Source organism: Hemitrygon akajei, chromosome 23, assembly GCF_048418815.1.
Source record: "Hemitrygon akajei chromosome 23, sHemAka1.3, whole genome shotgun sequence".
Classification (NCBI taxonomy): Eukaryota; Metazoa; Chordata; class Chondrichthyes; order Myliobatiformes; family Dasyatidae; genus Hemitrygon; species Hemitrygon akajei.
This window is the reverse complement of record NC_133146.1, coordinates 34023777-34042498: the sequence shown is the minus strand read 5'-3', so window position 1 is coordinate 34042498 and position 18722 is coordinate 34023777. Positions and strand designations below refer to the sequence as shown.

General features: G+C 41.7%; 2 protein-coding genes across 8 annotated transcripts in view; one reads left to right on the top strand and one right to left on the bottom strand.

Annotated features, from left to right (window-relative positions):
• Window positions 1-5770: 5770 nt before the first annotated feature.
• acta2 (actin alpha 2, smooth muscle) lies at window positions 5771-11981 on the top strand. The gene is made up of 8 exons (XM_073027379.1): window positions 5771-5904; window positions 6669-6797; window positions 6943-7053; window positions 7635-7719; window positions 7809-7970; window positions 9162-9353; window positions 10037-10218; window positions 11305-11981. The coding sequence occupies exons 1-8, from the start codon at window positions 5776-5778 to the stop codon at window positions 11446-11448; spliced, it is 1134 nt and encodes a 377-aa protein (XP_072883480.1). The 5' UTR covers window positions 5771-5775; the 3' UTR covers window positions 11449-11981.
• stambpl1 (STAM binding protein-like 1) overlaps window positions 5829-18722 on the bottom strand; it is a 69655-nt gene continuing 56761 nt past the window's right edge. For 4 of the 7 annotated variants that reach the window (XM_073027374.1, XM_073027373.1, XM_073027375.1 and 1 more), the window contains 2 exons: window positions 15176-15275; window positions 12272-12615 (listed from right to left, as the gene is read on the bottom strand). In XM_073027374.1, the coding sequence (XP_072883475.1) occupies window positions 12559-12615; window positions 15176-15275 (157 nt within the window). In that variant the 3' untranslated portion in view covers window positions 12272-12558. Of the gene's footprint in view, window positions 5964-12271; window positions 12616-15175; window positions 15276-18722 lie in introns of those variants that run through there. The other 3 variants (XM_073027377.1, XR_012096108.1, XM_073027378.1) reach the window with 3 other exon arrangements.

The window sequence follows — 18722 nt, the reverse complement described above, 5'->3', positions numbered from 1 at the left end:
CAGAACCACTTCTTACTAGATGTTTCCTTTTGTTCCTCACACCATTCTCTGTAAAGTCTAGAGACTGTTGTGCATGGAAGTCCCAGGACGTCAGCAGTTTCTGAGATACTCAAACCACCCTGTCAGGCATCAACAATCATTCCATGGTCAAAGTCATTTAGATCACACTTCTCCTGTATTCCAATGTTTGGTCTGAACAGCAACCGAACCTCTTGACCATGTCTACATGCTTTTATGCATTGAGCTGCTGCCACAAGATTGGCATATTAGATATTTGCATTAATGAGCAGGTGTACAGGTATACCTAATAGAGTAGCCATTAAGTATAAATCTGCCACAGAGAAGCAGACAAAATGGCCTAATTCTGTTCCAGTGTCCTAGGTCTTATAGAGCAGCCATGATGGAGATGAACTTATCAAGAACAGAGGCAGTCAGCACTCACTGGAAGAAATGCTTCAAATATCATCTCAAATGTGACTCTGCTTTTGATATGAGCACCTCAGTTCCAAAAGGCTACATGCCAAATGAAATGCACAAGTCCTCAGGAACATGTGGTTTCCTTTCAGGAGTCCTAAAACATGTGAACAAGGAACTTATATTACAAATCCATTACTTCATCTTCTACATTTGGGATGAGGGGGACATGCCATGTGTGGTCAGAACTGCCATATTTGTGACCTTCTTAAGATCACTGCAGAGGGGTCTCCAGTATTTCCGTTGCTGGGCAAGTCATTGCCAGAGTTGTCCTGCACTGGCCCCTAATAGTGGTCAAGGAGCTGTTCCCCAAATCACAGTGTGGATTTAATGGATTTAGTAGATATGATCTTCACCATTCAGGAATTCCAAGAGAAAAGCAGGGAGCAGAACCAGTCACTTTGTGCCATGTACAGTATGATAAGTTATTCTATAGAATCACACTGGTTTAGCTAACTAGGCTGTATAATTCTGCACACAGGATGTCAGCTGGTGATTTGAATTCACTAAATTAGAGTCAGAGAGTCACAGAGTTACACAGCATGTAAACAACATTCAGTCCTAATCGTCCATGCCAACCATGTTGACTAACTGAGCTAACATTTCCCTGCAGGTGGCTGAAGTTCCTCTAAATGTATATTAAACAGAGTAACGTACCTACATCTATCACTTCGAAGTCATGAACTTGTCTAAATATATGTTAAATATTATAATTGTGCCTATCACTACCACATCCTTTGACAGCTTGTTCCATATACTCACCACCTTTGCATTAAAATGTTGGCCCTCCAATCCTTTTTGAATCTTACCTGTCTTACCTACATTGCCCTTTAGTTTTAGACTCCCCTATTCTGTGAAAGACAGTGCCCATTCACTTTATTTCACCCCTCATGGTCTTATAATCATCTTTAAGGTCAATTCTCAACCTCTCAAACTCCAGGGGAAAGAAGTCCTAGCCTATCCAGTCTTGCCTTATTATCAAGTCCCAGTAATATCCTCAAGAATCTTCTCGTGCTCTGTCCGGATAAATGTCAACCTTCCTACATCCTGTGACTAGAACGGCATACAGATGTCCCCCGGTTTACGAATGTTCGCTTTACGCCACTTTACTTTTACAAAAGATCTCACATTAGTAACCTGTTTTCACATTACAAAGAGGATTTTCGCTTTTACGAACATTTTCCCCATGTAAATTAATGGCTCTTCGATTTATGCCACTTCGGCTTAAGAAAGGTTTCATAGGAACGCTCTACCTTTGTAAAGGGGAGGATGCCTGTACTATGTACAGCAGCCTCAACAAAATCTTGTACAGCCAAGGTGACAACACAACTCTTGTATTGACTGAACAATGCAAACACAGCAAACCCCTTCTTCACCACACTAACTACCTGGTCTCCACATTCATGTAGCTATGTGCTAGGTCCTTTTGTTCTACAAAACCTGCCAGGGCCCAGCATTTATTGTGAACATGAAAAGCACGTATAATGGACTTCAAATCTTAGTTTTCGCATTAGTATAAATGCCTCAGTCTCGCTGCCAGAAAATAAAGTATCTGTATAAAGCAAAAGTATATATAAACCTCTGATGCTTTATAGTGATGGCAATCCTATCTATGTATCTCATAATTTTATCTTGATTCAGAAACTGAACAACGAATCTTCTCTAAATTTAAGCAAGACATAACATTGCTTAGCCATTGAGCATGAGTAGGCAGAGCAACATCCTTCCACCTAAGCAACAACACCCTCCTAGCTATAAGAGAAATAAAAGCTAAAATGTGCAAATCAGGTGTCTCCAAGATATTACCTTTTCCTCCAACAATACCAAATAAGGCATTCAAAGGGTTTGGTTTAAAATTTACTTTAAAAAGTACAGAAAAAATCTGAAATACTTCCTTCCAGTATTTTTCAAGACTCGGGCATGTCCAGAACATATGAATTAATGAAACCTCTCCATTGTTACATCTGTCACAATAGGGAGATATATCCGAATAAAAATGAGACAGCTTATCTTTAGTCATGTGGGCCTTATGGACCACTTTAAATTGTAGGAGGGAGTGACAGGCACACAATGATGAGATATTAACCAATTTTAAAATTTCATTCCAAGTTTCCTCAGAAATTTATCATTTCTATCATAATTTTATAAACTTCTATCAGGTTTCCCTTCAGCCTCCTATACTCCAGAGAGAAATAAAAGCAACTTTGTCCTATCTATCCTTACAGTTCACCCAAGGTAAACCTGGTAAACTTCTTCTGCGGCTGGTAAATCTGGCAAACCCTTTCCATCCTTCCTGTAATGGGGCAACCGGAACTTTGACCCAGTAATATTGATAGAGACCTGATGGATTGGGAGGTGATACTGAAGAAGTATTGATGACTTGCTACAGTTCTTCCCGTATGTAGTACTCTCTGCTGCCACAAAACAACAGGTAATAAAACAAATAAATGCTTAACTCAGTAAATGGCGAGGGAATGAATCCATCAATAGTAATATTAACTGTGCTATATAGTAAGAGCAATATATCAGGTATATTTAAAGTGGAGGTTGGTTAGTAAGGCATCAAAGGTAGGGAGAAGGCAGGAGAATAGGGCTCAGAGGGACAATAAATCTGCCATGACGGAGTATCAGAACGGATTCAGTGGGCCAAATGGCCTAATTCTACAGCCATGTCTTTTGGTCTAATGGTCACTGTGTACATGGCCTCCAAAATTCAGGGCGAAGTACAATGTGCTGATGGTATTATATAGTGCTTTTAGTGCTAGCAACAATGAAAGAATTCCTAGACTGCATACTATCTGAGTGGTGGAGAGTTTTTATAGACATTCGGGACGAGCTACACCAAGTACCCAGTTTCTGGCCTGGAAGCCTCACTAGTTGTCTGCCTATTCCACCTGAGATTCCGACCTTGCATTCCCTCCCCACCAACCCAAGTGTTGATGTTGGGCCACTGAGCAAAAGCAGTGGCATTAAAAGTCAGGAGAAGCACCTAACTTCTCTCTTGTTGGAAAGCATGATGTCCATGAAATCTGGCTGCAGCCTTCCAAAGCCGCATTCGCTGTTTATCCAACATCTGGTGTGGGTAGGTGAAATTTGGATCCAATTAACTATCACCAATCTCACTGATTGACAACTGCTTCGGTGTACTATATGACATCAAAACCATTAAGCAATGAGCTTTAAAGTCAAAACACCAACGAGGCAATGGTCCTCAGGAAACATAACTGCTGATATACGTCCTTTACAGTGTTACCACTTTAAATCCCCAAAACTGAAATCTTCCATTAAAAGCGATGTGGCCATCACTTCGTCTTTACCATCTATGGATATTTTGATCTCCCTACGAACTATATTGCATTGAACCCTATTCACCGAACTTAAACTTCACATTGCCGCAACATCTGCCCAAGTTAGTTAATGTGCAAAAATCTCAATTCCCATTTCCGAGTTTAAAATATAACGCGAGTTTAACCTGTTTGCATTGGGGCGTTATTTTGCCTTTTTGGTTACAGAGAATAATTGAGCGTTTCCAGGGGTGATATATCAGCGCCTGTCAATGTATATTTGTAGCTGTTCCTGCGTTTCGAAACTGTTTATGTTAGGCGCTGATACTCCCGTTAGTTTGATGGGGCTGAGCACTTGGAATGCAGTAAAATGCACCGAAACTCCTCGGCCACCCAGCGAAGTGCTTTTGTGTAAGAACCGTATATGGCTGTAGGAGTCCGTGCAAACAGGCTTGGGGTCTGGTCCTTTTTTGGGGCTGCTGTGGGTGGAGGCAATGGGTGACGAGACCCACGGGCTATAAAACTTAACAAACCAGGGAGGGAGAGTGCACCATCCCAGAGTAAAAGGACCCCGGCAAAGCACCGACAGGGTGAGTCCCAGGCAAGGGTTAATCTGCAGTTGTACATTACTCACTTTCAAGCAATTAACAGTTTTATTAATTGGGCAAATGCTAGTAGCAGAGGGCTTGTCGAAGAACCGTGTGCTTACAAATTGAAACCAGCACCTAGTTCGTTGTAATAATTTAAATGTAAATTGAAGCTCAATGTTTTTTGTTTGCTGATCTTGGTTACTAACATTAGCAGAAGGATTTAAAGTACAGCCTAGCTTCTGAAGCAGCATGGGTGATTTCAAACGACAATGCATGACTTGGGTTGAGAAAGAAAGAATTTGGTCTTGGTTTTACTAATAAATACTAATGTTTGAAAACATTTGTCCGAAGTAAGTTTTTTTTTGGCGTGCGCTGAATTTGTTAGAGGCATCGATGTGTTACCTTTTCTGATTCTCCAAATAGCACTTGGTTCCCCCGCAATTGCCTATGTAAGAGTTTCGGTACCCTGGGTGGGGGATCGCTCCTTTCAAAGATTGCCACAGAGTCGATGTTAATTTTATTCCAGGCTCCTTATGTAACGGTGCAAGTGTGTGGCCTCGATCAAGTAGCTGGATGCCCAGCAGTGGCAATTTAATGTTTAAAAAACTATTTTCTTTCGAACGTCAGAATTCCACTGTTTGGGCGTGTGCATTTTTAACAGGAATCAGTTAATCTTCTTAGTAGTGTTTCCTATATCTGGTAAATGTGCCCAGTCGGGACAGGATCTGGCGGAGGATCACTTTGGACGAGCTTGTCTCGTACCCGATTGTTGAAATATATTAGCCTGGCTTCGCTCGGTGCTGTGGATTCTAGGGTTACTCTTTTACTAAATATGGTTCTTTCTCAGCCGTCTCCAGCGCCTCTCTGGTCACTGTTAGCACTGCAAGCCTGGAGTCAGTGCAGAGAAAAGGCAACAGGCGCTGTGCGCCAAGTTCCAAAAACACACTTAAAGAGAATTTTTTGCAGGGTTGCAGGGATTTCCTAATTAGGAAAAAACACGTTTAAAGAAGGGCCCTTCCATGTATTTGGACTTCCAGTCTGAGCAGGGGACTTATTGGCTACTTGAGGAATGCAAAGTCCGACTTTAACACACTGAAGGACCTGTACAATGGAATGAGCACTTCCTCAGACTTTCTGATGGATATTTTAAATTATCCAAGGACTGCTCAATTTCAAACAACGTTAAAAGAGACAATGGCATTCGAATACCATTTTATGCAAAGCTTATTACCTCCAAGTTCGAGTTTATCCCTATCCCATTCTTGATAGATTATGATTGTGGAACCAGGGTTATATTAATTTAAGGAGTTTATGGGGGGAGGTAAACATGCCCATCAGACTCACGAACCCGCTGGCTAAACAGTATTTTCTGAGTCGGACTATTGGTTACTTCTACCCTTTATTCCATTAGATTCAGCAGGTCGACCATGTGTGACGAGGAGGAAAGCACAGCGCTGGTTTGCGACAACGGCTCCGGACTGTGTAAGGCTGGCTTCGCCGGGGATGACGCTCCTCGCGCGGTTTTCCCTTCCATCGTGGGCCGCCCCCGGCACCAGGTTAGCCGTCCTCAGCCTTCCTAGGGTCTCGGCCGCGAGGCTGCAAGAGCAGCGAGATCCTAGAGGCATAATTGAAAGATTATATTTTACTGGATGTACATCAGAATTCAGTTGACGTTGTCGCAGGAGAGTTCTGAGGATTAGAATGGCGGGGGGTGTGGGGTGACTAGAACTTCCACTGAGTCGCAGAGGACCCAGGGAAGCAAGGAGAGACCAAGTAGGCTGTGGAGAGGAGGTCGGCGACTGGTGTTGGAAGAGATGAGTGGTGGGGTTAAGCAACGAGCTAAAACAGTGTCGTGTGGTTCTGTAAGACCAAGAGACTGAGAGAGGACGAAAACAGACTGAACGGTAGATTTGTGGAGGGAATTGCAATAAAATCTTGGGAAAGAAACGTAGGGGAAAGAACAAGGCTCAGAGACGATTTGGGACCGGGCGATAGATCCCCATAATTAAACATTTGAAGCTGATGCGGTTGTGAAATGGAAACAGAAAATGATCTGCTTGCTATTCCCGGCATTTCCCTGCGTTTTGTAACCTGGCTTTTCTGTGCTTAACATGCCATCTGTAAGAAGGGATGAATATATCTAGAACTGGAAAGAATGGAGAACGTTGCAAACTGGGGATCAAGGACAAGCTGCTAAATGCATTAAAGCATATTCATTTGATTCTGATTTCACCTTTTCGTGTTGTGACTGCTAGGACAGTAGGTGCATAGACTCCTCAATTAAGCACATGCATCATACCTGTTCCGTTTAATCCCACAGGGCGTCATGGTCGGGATGGGCCAGAAAGACAGCTATGTAGGTGACGAGGCTCAAAGTAAGAGAGGTATCCTAACCCTGAAATATCCCATCGAGCACGGAATCATCACAAACTGGGACGATATGGAGAAGGCAAGGGATTATTTGCATGCTTCTTGAGTCATTAAACCAGCTCAGCTGAGCACAATTCTGAACATGTAATGTTGTAATCGGTGTCAAAATGTGAAGTACGCTTGGGCGGAGCAGTATTTTGAAACTGTGGTCACTCTTTCTGCAGATCTGGCACCACACTTTCTATAATGAGCTTCGAGTGGCTCCCGAAGAACATCCAACTCTGCTCACCGAGGCTCCCCTCAACCCCAAGGCCAACCGCGAGAAGATGACCCAGGTAGCTCAGTCAATCTTCGACCATCGCCTAATACAACCATGTTCCTTCTACCGTGTGCCGGAGCTTCAGGGAGCAAGTTTTATGAGGAGAGGCTGAGCGAACTAGGGCTTTTCTCTTTGCGAAGGGGGATGAGAGGTGACTGAAAGAGGTGTACAAGATGATGGAACGCATAGACGGAGTGGCAGCCAGGGGCTTTTTTCCCAGGACGGAAACAGCTAATACTGGGGGTCATAACTTTAAGGTGATTGGAGGAAAGTACAGAGAGAATGTCAGAGCTAAGTACTTTTTTTAACAAGGAGATAGCAGCAGATACATCACAGACTTTTAAGAAACCATTAGATAGGTACATCGATTATATAATTAATGGGAGGGAAGGGTTAGATAGATTTTAGTAAAAGATTGGCGAAACGTAGCGGGCCGAAGGGCCTTATACTGCGTTCTATATGACTAACTCGTTCGCTAGATTTTAAAATCCCCATTAAGTAAACATTGGCGGGTAATGTGAACCTACATCAGGATTTTCGACTGACCAGCCATGCAACAGATCTTTGTAATTACTCTTACATCTGGTTGTTTTCCAGATCATGTTCGAGACATTTAACGTGCCAGCCATGTATGTTGCAATCCAAGCCGTTCTATCCCTTTACGCCTCCGGCCGTACAACCGGTAAGTGGGAGCAGCGTTTCCTGTACCGTCAGTGGGGAGATGGAATCACCCCTGGCTGTTTCTGACCCAGTGCTTGTGCCCGTATGCAGGTATAGTGCTGGATTCCGGAGATGGTGTCACCCACAATGTGCCAATCTACGAAGGCTACGCCCTACCCCATGCCATCATGCGTCTAGACCTGGCTGGCCGTGATCTCACAGACTACCTCATGAAAATCCTCACTGAGCGCGGCTATTCATTCGTCACTACAGGTAATGAATTTAACAACCTGCTCTCCGATTGCTACGAACTCACGTTAACAGCAGGGCCACAAGACTCCCGACGAAGATATTTTAACATTAATTTCAAATCACTCTTTTTAGAAGCACAATTCCAGTTATTTTTTTTTAGCTTCAGATGTAAGCGGCTAAAATTTTATTTGTCTTCAAGCCTTTTTCAACTCCCACCCCACCAAGAATTTGGAAAATAAAACAGAGGTAGAACTTCGCCCACTTTAAATCCCATTCTGCAGGCCGGGAGTTCTTGACTGAACTCCAACACAAGTCCAACCTTTCCCCTTTGAAGAGCCTAGGCATTCACCTACAGCAGGATACTGACCAGCAATGGGGTAAATATGGATGATGTAATTAATTTTGCAACTTTACAACTCAGTGACCCAGGTTCAATCCTAACCTCAGATGTTGTGTGTGGAATTTGCATGTTTTCCTTCAGCTGTATGGGTTTGCCCCAGTGTCATGGCTTCCTCACACACCTCAAAGACTAGTTGATTATTGTAAGTTATCCCCAAGTCAGGCAGAAGAATCAAAGATAAGGCAGGTATGCAAGAGGGTTGCAGGATGGGCATTGCTGTGCTGAGGGCGGGCTAGATCTGATGGGCCAAATTGCTTTCTACATTGCAATAAGTAAATAAATACAAAATGCCCGCAGAAGTGGAGGATATGGGTTTAGTTGTAGCATTTAAGAGAAATTTGGATAGGTACATGGATGAGAGCAGTTGGAGATCTATGATCTGGGTGGGATAAATGGGATAGTCAGAAAAACTGGTTAGCATGGACTGGATGGGCCAAAGGGCCTGTTTCTGTGCTATAATGCTCTATAACTCTATAATGCCAATGCTCTGCTGATGGTGGATGCAGTCCTTCCAACTCCCCCAACTGCAAGACATCTCGATTTTAACATTTAACCGGTTACAATAGTTCCAATATTTTTTTTGATCACACTTTTACCAATTTCACTTTAGTGAAGTCGCCCTCCGCACAGACGGAAGCCTCTGCAGTTTAAAAATTAGCCGGACCACCAGATCAAATAAACCCTTTATTGGATCTCAAGGATGATCAAATGATGGAACAGAGTCGATGGACTGAATGACAACATTCTGTTCCTTTGTTTCACGGCAAACTATATTTAAAAGAGAGCTTATGTGCGATTCCTCTGTTTCACAGCTGAACGCGAGATTGTCCGTGACATTAAAGAGAAGCTCTGCTATGTGGCTCTCGACTTTGAGAATGAAATGGCCACTGCAGCCTCCTCTTCCTCTTTGGAGAAGAGTTACGAGCTGCCTGATGGCCAGGTCATCACCATTGGCAATGAACGTTTCAGATGCCCTGAGACTCTCTTCCAACCTTCTTTCATTGGTGAGTTGATTTTATAATTACAAACATTTGCTACTTCAATTTCCTTAGAAGGATCTAAACATACACACTGTCTAGCTCCGCTTCAAAATTGATTAGGGAATGATCACATAACCCTATCACAGATGCAAACTCAATTTACTTTAAAGTTAATTTTAGTTGTCACACATATAAATGAAATACTGGAAATTGAGGCAATATTGGATTTCATCACTGAACAAAAAAGTTCTTCTCAGCCACAGGCCAGACTATATTCCAAAGACTGCGATAAACAGACTCTGAGTGCAACCAAATCATAAACGATGGCTGATAGAACAGACTTCCTGAGGGACCCAAACAGTTTACTCTTGCTTCAAGCTACTACACTGAAATTCTTCTGGTCAGTTGTTGATAGCTCTCTCGCCAAATCAATAATGTTGTAGGTCTTCAACGTAAGTGCACAAGAATACTGGAAGCATTGCTTTGCAAAACAGTGGGTGGGGTGCCATTGTATAAACAAGGTAATTACCCCTGTTTGGTATCCACTTCATTCATTGGTGTTTACAGCCTACACCAAATGCTGAGTTGCTCAGATCTTTACAGAGGCAAATCAGAATGCCGAGATACGTTTTACAAACAAACATTTTTATATGAGACTTCTCAATTTTTATATTTTCCATGGGTTAACTGTAGCACTTATTTGATAGGGATGGAGTCTGCAGGTATTCATGAGACCACATACAACAGTATCATGAAGTGTGATATCGACATCAGGAAGGATTTATACGCCAACAACGTACTGTCTGGAGGTACCACCATGTACCCTGGTATCGCTGACCGTATGCAGAAGGAAATCACTGCATTGGCTCCCAGTACCATGAAAATCAAGGTCAGTTGAATGGACTTTTAAGGAAAAGAAACAGCAGTGTTATTTCATGCTTTGTCACTATTGATCTCGTGATACCATCAATTCTGATGATCTCCCAGAAAAACAATACTTAAACTAGGAGTTCCCAACCTGCGGTCCAGACCCTTTGCTTATTGGTGTTGGTGCATGGCATAAAAAGTGTTAGGAACTCCTGCCAGTTCAACCTTATCTGTGGCATTTAATTGCAGATGGGCAGCTTGATGTGGGAATGGATAGATTTTTTCCTAGGCATGCTTAAGCCAGAACTTTTCAAAATCAACCCGAATTTTGCTATAGTCAAACAACTGCCATGGAGAAAATTGACTTTTCTCTTGTATTGGGTTTGATTTTGCATTAGGTTTTGCAGTTCCTTTGGCATCTTTATGCAACTTAATAACTAATGAAACAAAATATAACTGTATATAGACTCTAGGGTTACAGAATTGGTTCATTTGCCATAGCATAAGTTTTTAAGAGTCTGCATTCAAAACTGAAGTATTTAACACTGATATCAGTTCTAAGTCTCATATTACCATACTATTTTCAGTTTCATGTAACACAGGTACAAAGCTTAACTTGGAAAAATTGAATAGTGAATGTATTTTATGACCTGTTAAAAGCTAACATGAGCCTTTCTTCCCCCCTCTCCACTGCTGGGATGCACTTCCCTTTATTTGATACCTACTCTATTTATTTACTTAATGACAAGAGAGACAGCTCTACAATGGTTAAGTATTTTTACATCCCAAGATCTGATAAAATTAATGTTGAATACACTTTAAAAGTCTGACCTGAGTTGCATTATGGATAACTAGGAAATCTTGATAATTCACACAGTTTTTGATTGCAACCAACAATGGGGGTGTGCTGCTGCTCAACGTCAGGGGGTAAACATTTTACTGGGGATGACCTAAAGGCAGTCTGTGTCCGATCAGTGATGGGAAGCAAGAGTTAAATGAGAATTTCAACAAGTCAATGCCCAAGAGTCAAATACAAAGCAAACTATGCTGTGACTGAAAAGTACAAGCATAAATTAGTTAATACTTTGTTATGTTGCTTTATTAACAGATAATTGCTCCTCCTGAGCGCAAGTATTCAGTATGGATTGGTGGCTCCATTCTTGCCTCACTCTCCACCTTCCAGCAGATGTGGATTAGCAAGCCCGAATATGACGAGGCCGGTCCATCTATTGTACACCGCAAATGCTTTTAAACTGTTGTCTCTTCTCTCCCCCGCCTCCCTCTCTTTTTCTCTCTTCCGTACCTTGTTGCAACAAAAAAACTGTGAAGGTGCAACAAGAGAAACATTTGTCTGTTTTCATTCCATTGCTCTGTCACCAAACATTACCTGTAGCTTTAACTGAACGAATGGGAGTTTTTTAAATAAAGTCAGAATGTGCCGCCAGTATTTTCACAAATTGACTCGTTTCCTGAAATATATTTGATACCTATTTATTTAGTTAATGTCTAACTACTTTGACATAAACAGAGCAAGAATACCAGATAAAATTTAAACCTGCACCTTGGTTTATTTATTTCAAAATGTCAATGGTCCAGTGGCACTATGTTTCATTTTAAAATTACTTTGAAGCTTTTGACTTCAGATTAAAAGGTCTCCCATTGCTACCCTTATAACCCGTCCACATTTTCCTATATTTCTTTTCACTAAGATGTGTTCTGCTTTTACATCATTTGGGGATACAATTGTCTTGAATATATTGCTATTAAAGAAAATGGTTTCAGAAACTGTTGTACAAGATGCTTGTTTAAAGCAGTCCAGTAGATTTCTGAATTCAGTTGTGGCCTGTTCTCTTAATGGTGTCTGACATCCATGTAAACAATGCTTGGGAATGTCCAACTGGAAATACTGACCTCGCTGGTGGCCAGCAAATCTGCATCATAAAAATCAATGGAGTAATACAGTTAACTCCAACAGGAATTTTACACATTGTAATATAGAATCTTCTCCCCTTTTTAAGTCTATTCTCATTATAGGCCATAGTTCCAAACTCAAAAAAAATTAAGAAAAATGCATGTACCAAAGAAATTCATATTTATTGGTTTCTAGTTGAAGTCCAAGTTCAACTTTAGAAACACTCTTGAGGATAACTAGCATTTGTCATCTCACATTATACCTGTGAAATATTTGGTGCATTTCAAAAATATTAATCACTGGTATACATTTTTTTGTAACATGAATATACAAAAAGGCTTTAAATAATCCAGTTGGCCAAAACTGGCCATTGAAATTTGAAAGTAACATTTGTGTCCTTACGATAGAAATAACTTATTCCGATTCCATGTCTGTGGTAGTCTCACGTTATCACCTCATGTCCAAGATGATTATATTCATATCTTTTATAATGATGTGTTTGCAAGTCTGAAAGAGAATTGAGCACAAGTTTGATATTTATTGTTCCATTCAGAGCACTGTATTAAACAAGTAAGGCCCAGAAGCAATCCTCAATTGAATATGGTGCATTTCTTCAACATTTCACTCTTAACTGCTCAGTTTTATTGTTAATAATATGAGGGTTTCATGGTTTCTATTATATCTTTGTTACAATCTTCAGTCTGGTGTCTTGTGCCTCCTTCACTGCCTCTGACCCACTATTAATACCATGATATCAACCATCTTGGTTCTAAGCTCAGGAATTCACTAACTCATTCGCTAGATTTTAAAATTCCAGTTAAATAAACATTGGCAGGCAGTGAGAACCAACATCAGGATTTCCAACTGTTGACTAGCAGGCGTAGCCAGCCATGCAGCAGACTTTTAGTAAGTTAAGACACTGAAAGGTGCATAACACTGCACAAAATGCTGGAGAAACTCAACAGGACAGGCAGCACTTATGGAGAGGCATATAAACAATCGATGCTTTGGGCCAATCTGATTTGTCCAGAGTAGCCTTTTTGATCAGGTCCCTTGACTTCTCTAATCCTGAGCCCATCAGATAGATACCAGGTCACGTATAAATTGGACTATTCAGAATTAATCCTGTCAATTTGCATTGATCAATAAGGTTGAATACAGTCTTAGCTATTCGAGATTCCTAGCATTGATTTGATGCCTGAAGCCATTGTGATGTTCAGTGGCAGAGTCTTGCACAATATGTCATCACATATATGAGCCAGGGGAAACTACACCCACAATCTTAGAGAGCATTGCCTAACTGGATGCCAAATCCATCATAAATTAGTGTTTCTGACTGTCTCTGGTTTCCATAAAATCTATTTCTAAATTACTGAAAATGCAAGTCTTTAAAATAATAATTGTAGCCATTATTTATCCTTCCATCAGACCCATTCCTCTCCTTCAATGGACTTGCTTCCCCCATGCCAGGTCTAAATGAACACCAAAGTCTAACGTCCGGGGACAGGCAGCAAATTTACACTCCACTCCACAGTTGGCAATGCATTTGGAAGAGCCCAAAATTAAACACACTGCAAGTTGCAGGACTTGGTATTTCAACAGAGCCTCAATCTTTCCTATACTTATGGGTATGCACATGTCAACAAGTCAATTCGGATTTGCTAACATTTGCCAGCAAGTTCCTATCCCAATGTCATGTTCCATACAACATTTTCCTGTGTTAAGTTACCACTGTGCAGACATTTAACATCAAAAATATTAAAATTGTAGTAATAGAAAATAATAGTTCAATAAATTTTAAGAGGAAAACAGAAATGATTAATGGCATAATCTAAGTCAAAACAATTCAGACTAAGAAGCTCGATTTGCCCCTTGCCTCTTAATATGCAGCATTAATACCCATTTTAATCCATATGGCTTCAGATCCCAATTTCTGAGCTGGTGCAGAATCTACATAATACGTCCCTCCCATGTAACACAGGGAAAATCCCTGTTGAATGGAATGCCATGACATGTTCTGGACTAAGTCAAGCCTTAAATCACAGACCTGTGGCTGCTGGTCTGACACTTTGACTGGTCACTGAGGAAGGAAGAAGTCTGAGAGTCACACCCAGCACAAGAAGGCCCACCATGCTAAGAAGATTAGGCAAGTCAGATATACACAGCTTTATATAGTCTTTTTCTTTAACTCAAAGAAACCTTTGGAAGATATCATTCCAACCTTAGTTATTGAATTAAAATTGATTAAAATATATTAAATTCTTATTGGGTAAAATGGAGAGGATACAGTTTACTCTTTACTCGGGTGTCTAGTACTAGGGAACACAGGGAAGTGTCAGCTCACCTAGAGAATGGTGGACCTTTGAAATTCTCAAACTAAGAAAGAAAGTCATTGAGCAATTTAAGACAGGGATCAATAGTTGTCTGTATAACATGAAGGACATGGGAATAGAGCAGCAAAGTGACACAGAGGTTAAAAATCTGCCGTGATCTTGTTGAAAGACATAGTAAGCAAAAGCAGTAAAATGGCTTTACTGTTTCCAAATGACTCCAGGATTGAAAGGCTTATCATATGAGCAGCACTTGATGGCTCTTGGGCCTATAGTCACTGGAATTCAGAATTATGAGGGGAGATCTCATTGAAACCTATTGAATGTTGAAAGGCCTCAAAGAGTGGATGGGGAGGGGATGTTTCTTATGGTGGGGGAGTCTAAGATCAGAAAACAAAGTCTCAGAATAGAAGGATGTCCATTTGCAATGGAGATGAGGAAGCATTTCTTTAGCCAGAGAGCAGTGAACCTGAGGAATTTGTTGCCACAAGCAGCTGTGGAGGCCAAGTCATTGGGTATTAAAGGCAGAGGTGGCCAGATTCTTGAAGGGATATGGGCAGAAGGCAGGAGACTGGGGCTGAGTGGAAAATGAATCAGACATGACGAAATGTCGAAGCAGACTCGATGGGCTGAATGGCCAAATTCTGCTCCTATGGTCTTATGGTTACCTCTTCTTCTTTTTACAACCTGCTCACAGCAAGAAATAGTAATTCTATATGATAATATTAGACACATACTTGGTATAGAGCTGGCTCTTTAGAATGTGGATGAAACCCTTTCTTTCGGCAGGAGGAAATTTCCAGCATCCCTGCAGGAGTAAGGCAGAAGGCTGCGGTCCTAGAAAGTATCAAACACTGGTCAAAAAGAAATGAAGGTATTCTTCAAGACCAAGTGAAGTAACTAATTATTAATAACAATTCAAGTTAACAATGTCAGAATGGAAAGCATCAGTCACTTGAAAAGTAAATGCGTACAGTCTACAAATTTGCAATTAAAACAATAACTGCTAGTCTGCAAGGCCAGTAGTTACCTTGGTCTATTGTAATTACCCGTAATCCCATTCTACACAGGAAATAAGGATCAATACACAAATCAGCTTTGGAACCTTGCAGAGCAAATAGTCAGTTATACAGCACCAAAGCAGCTCTTTCGGCCTATCATGGTCATGACATAGACCATAAGACATAGGAGCAGAATTAGGCCATCTGGCTCATCGAGTCTGCTCTGCCATTCAATCATGGCTGGTCCTTTTTTCCCGTCTCCTCAACCCCAGTTCCCAGTCTTCCCCCCGTAACCATTGATGCCAGGCCCAATCAAGAACCTATCAATCTCTGCCTTAAATACACCCAATGCCCTGGCCTCCACAGCTGCATCTGGCAACAAATTCCACAAATTCACCACCCTTTGGCTAAAGAAATTTCTCTGCATCTCTGTTTTGAAAGGGTGCCCTTCTATCCTGAGTCTGGGCCCTCTTGTCCTAGACTCTCCCACCATGGGAAACATCCTTTCCACATCCACTCTGTCTAGGCCTTTCAACATCCAAAAGTTTTCATTGAGATCCCCTACTTCTGAATTCCGGCGAGTTTAGACCCAGAGCCACCACAATCTCTAAAGCCACCTCTTTCAGAACCTTAGGGTGCAGTTCCTCTGGTCCGGGTGACTTGTGTACCTTTAGGTCTTTCAGCTTTTTGAGCACCTTCTGTCTTTTAACAGTAACTGCACCCACTTCACACACTACAACATCAGGCATACAGCTGGTGTCTTCCACAGTGAAGACTGACGCAAAATACTCATTTAGTTCATCTGCCATCTCCTTGACCCCCGTTATTATTTCTCCTGCCTCATTTTTTAGCGGTCCTATAGCCACTCTCATTTCTCTTTTATTTTTAACATACTTGAAAAAACCTTAACATTTTGACATTATTTGCTAGCTTGCTTTCATATTTCATCTTTTACTTCCAAATGATTTTTTTTAGTTCCTCTCTGTAGGGTTTTAAAGACTTCCCACTCTATCTTCCCGCTAATTTTTGCTTTGTTGTATGCCCTTCCTTTTGCGTTTAGCTTTCACTTCCCTTGTCAACCATGGTTGTACTATTTTACCATTTGAGTATTTCTTCACTTTTGGAATACGCATGTCCTGCACCTTCCTCATTTTTCCCAGAAACGCACACCAATCCTGCTCTACTGACATCCCGGCCAGCAGCTCCTTCCAATTTACTTTGGCCAACTCCTCTCTCGTACCACTGTAATTTCCCTCACTCCACTGAAATACTGCTACATTGGACTTTACTTTCTCACTATCAAATTTCAAGTTGAACACAATCATATTGTGACCATTGGTTCCTAAGTGTTCAAGCTCCCTAATCACCTCTGTTTCATTACATAGATAGATAGATAGATACTTTATTCATCCTCATGGGGAAATTCAACTTTTTTCCAATGTCCCATACACTTGTTGTAGCAAAACTAATTACATACAATACTTAACTCAGTAAAAACATAACACCCAATCCAGCATAGCTGATCCCCTAGTAGGCTCAACGACAAACTGCTCTAAAAAGCCATCTGTTAGGCATTCAACAAACTCACTCTCTTGAGATCCATTACCAACTTGATTTTCCCAATCAACCTGCATGTCAAAGACTTCCATAACTACCATAACATTGCCCTTTTGACTCACCTTTTCCATTTCCTTCTTTAACCTGTGGTCCACATCCCAGCCACTGTTGGGAGACCTGTATTTAACTGCCATCAACGTCCTTTTACCCTTGCAGTTTCTTAACTCAACCCACAAGGATTCAACATCTTCCGATCCTACGTCACATCTTCCTACTGATTTGATGCCACTCTTTGCCAGTAGAGCCACACCCCCTCTGCCCACCTTCCTATCCGTCCGATATAATACGTAACCTTGGACACTCAGCTCCCAACTACAACCATCCTTTAGCCATGATTTAGTGATGGCCACAACATCATACCTGGCAATCTATAATATTGCAACAAGATCATCCACCTTATTTCTCATACTACATGCATTTAGCTACAACACCTTGAGTGTTGTATTTGCTATCCTTTCTGACTCTGCATCCCTAATGACTTGATACTCACCCTGTTGGCTGCAACTGAGTCCCATCACCTGCCTGCCCTTCCTGACAGTCTGACCGCACACCATCTTCACTTTTTTTACCATCCATCCCTTCTTGAGCCCCTTCACTCCGGTTTCCACCCCCCACTGCCAAGTTAGTTTAAACCCTCCCCAAAAAACAGTTCTAACAAACCTGCCCGCGAGAATATTGGTCCCCCTCGGGTTCAGGTGCAACCTGTCACTTCTGAACAGGGCATACCCTCCCCCAGAAGAGATCCCAATTATCCAAGAACCTGAAGCCTTGCCCCCTGCACCAGCTTCTCAGCCACACGTTTATCTGCCACATCATCCTGTTTCTACCCTCACTGGCACGTGGCACAGGCAACAATCCAGAAATTACTACCCAGGACGTCTTGCTTCTCAGCTTTCCACCTAGCTCTCTAAATTACCTTTCTGGACCTCATTGCTTTTCCTTCCTAGGTCACTGGTATCAATATGTACTAGGACATCTGGCTGCTCTCCCTCCCTCTCCAAAATGTTGTGGACGCGATCTGAGATGTCCCTGACCCTGGCACCTGGGAGGCAACATACCATCCAGCTGTCTCGTTCACGTCCACAGAATCTTCTGTCTGTTCCCCTCACTATCAAGTCCCCTATCACTATCTCTCCCTTCTTCTCTCTTTTTTCCCTGCTGCAGCACGGACTCATGCTCAGTGCCTGTAACCCAGACATCCAGCAAAAACCTAACTCATTTGGTTCATCAAGTTCCCATTTGGCGATTCAAATGCTTGTCCGGATGACTCAGAAAGGAATGCAGGCAAAAACAGAGAGAGAGAGAGAAAGACAGATACAAAAACAGAAAATGACAGAGAGGGAGGAAGTTATAAAAAGAGAGAGGTGGAGGGAAAGACGATGTTATAAACAAAAGGGAGAGGCCGGGAGGGAGAGGGTGTAGTACTGGGGCGTGGGAGAGCATTCCTCACTGGTGGGAAGAGCAAAACTTGTCATTAATATACAATAGGAACCCAAAATTAACTAGGGTTTCTACAAGAAATATTCACCTCCAGAGAATGGTGAAAAAAATACTTGGAATGTAAACAGTTGGGTCGAATAGCACAGATAGTTTAAGGAAAGGTTAGATAAACAAAGCAGAAAGGAATAAAAGTACAAACTGCTCAACAGAAAAGGGAAAAGTGGAG

What these genes read in the sequence shown, in the direction of transcription:
- acta2 (XM_073027379.1), top strand. Translation starts at nt 5,776, where the DNA reads ATGTGTGACGAGGAGGAAAGCACAGCGCTGGTTTGCGACAACGGCTCC. An exon ending in TGGGCCGCCCCCGGCACCAG is followed by an intron (nt 5,905 to 6,668) that starts GTTAGCCGTCCT and finishes TTAATCCCACAG; the next exon opens with GGCGTCATGGTCGGGATGGG. An exon ending in ACCGCGAGAAGATGACCCAG is followed by an intron (nt 7,054 to 7,634) that starts GTAGCTCAGTCA and finishes GTTGTTTTCCAG; the next exon opens with ATCATGTTCGAGACATTTAA.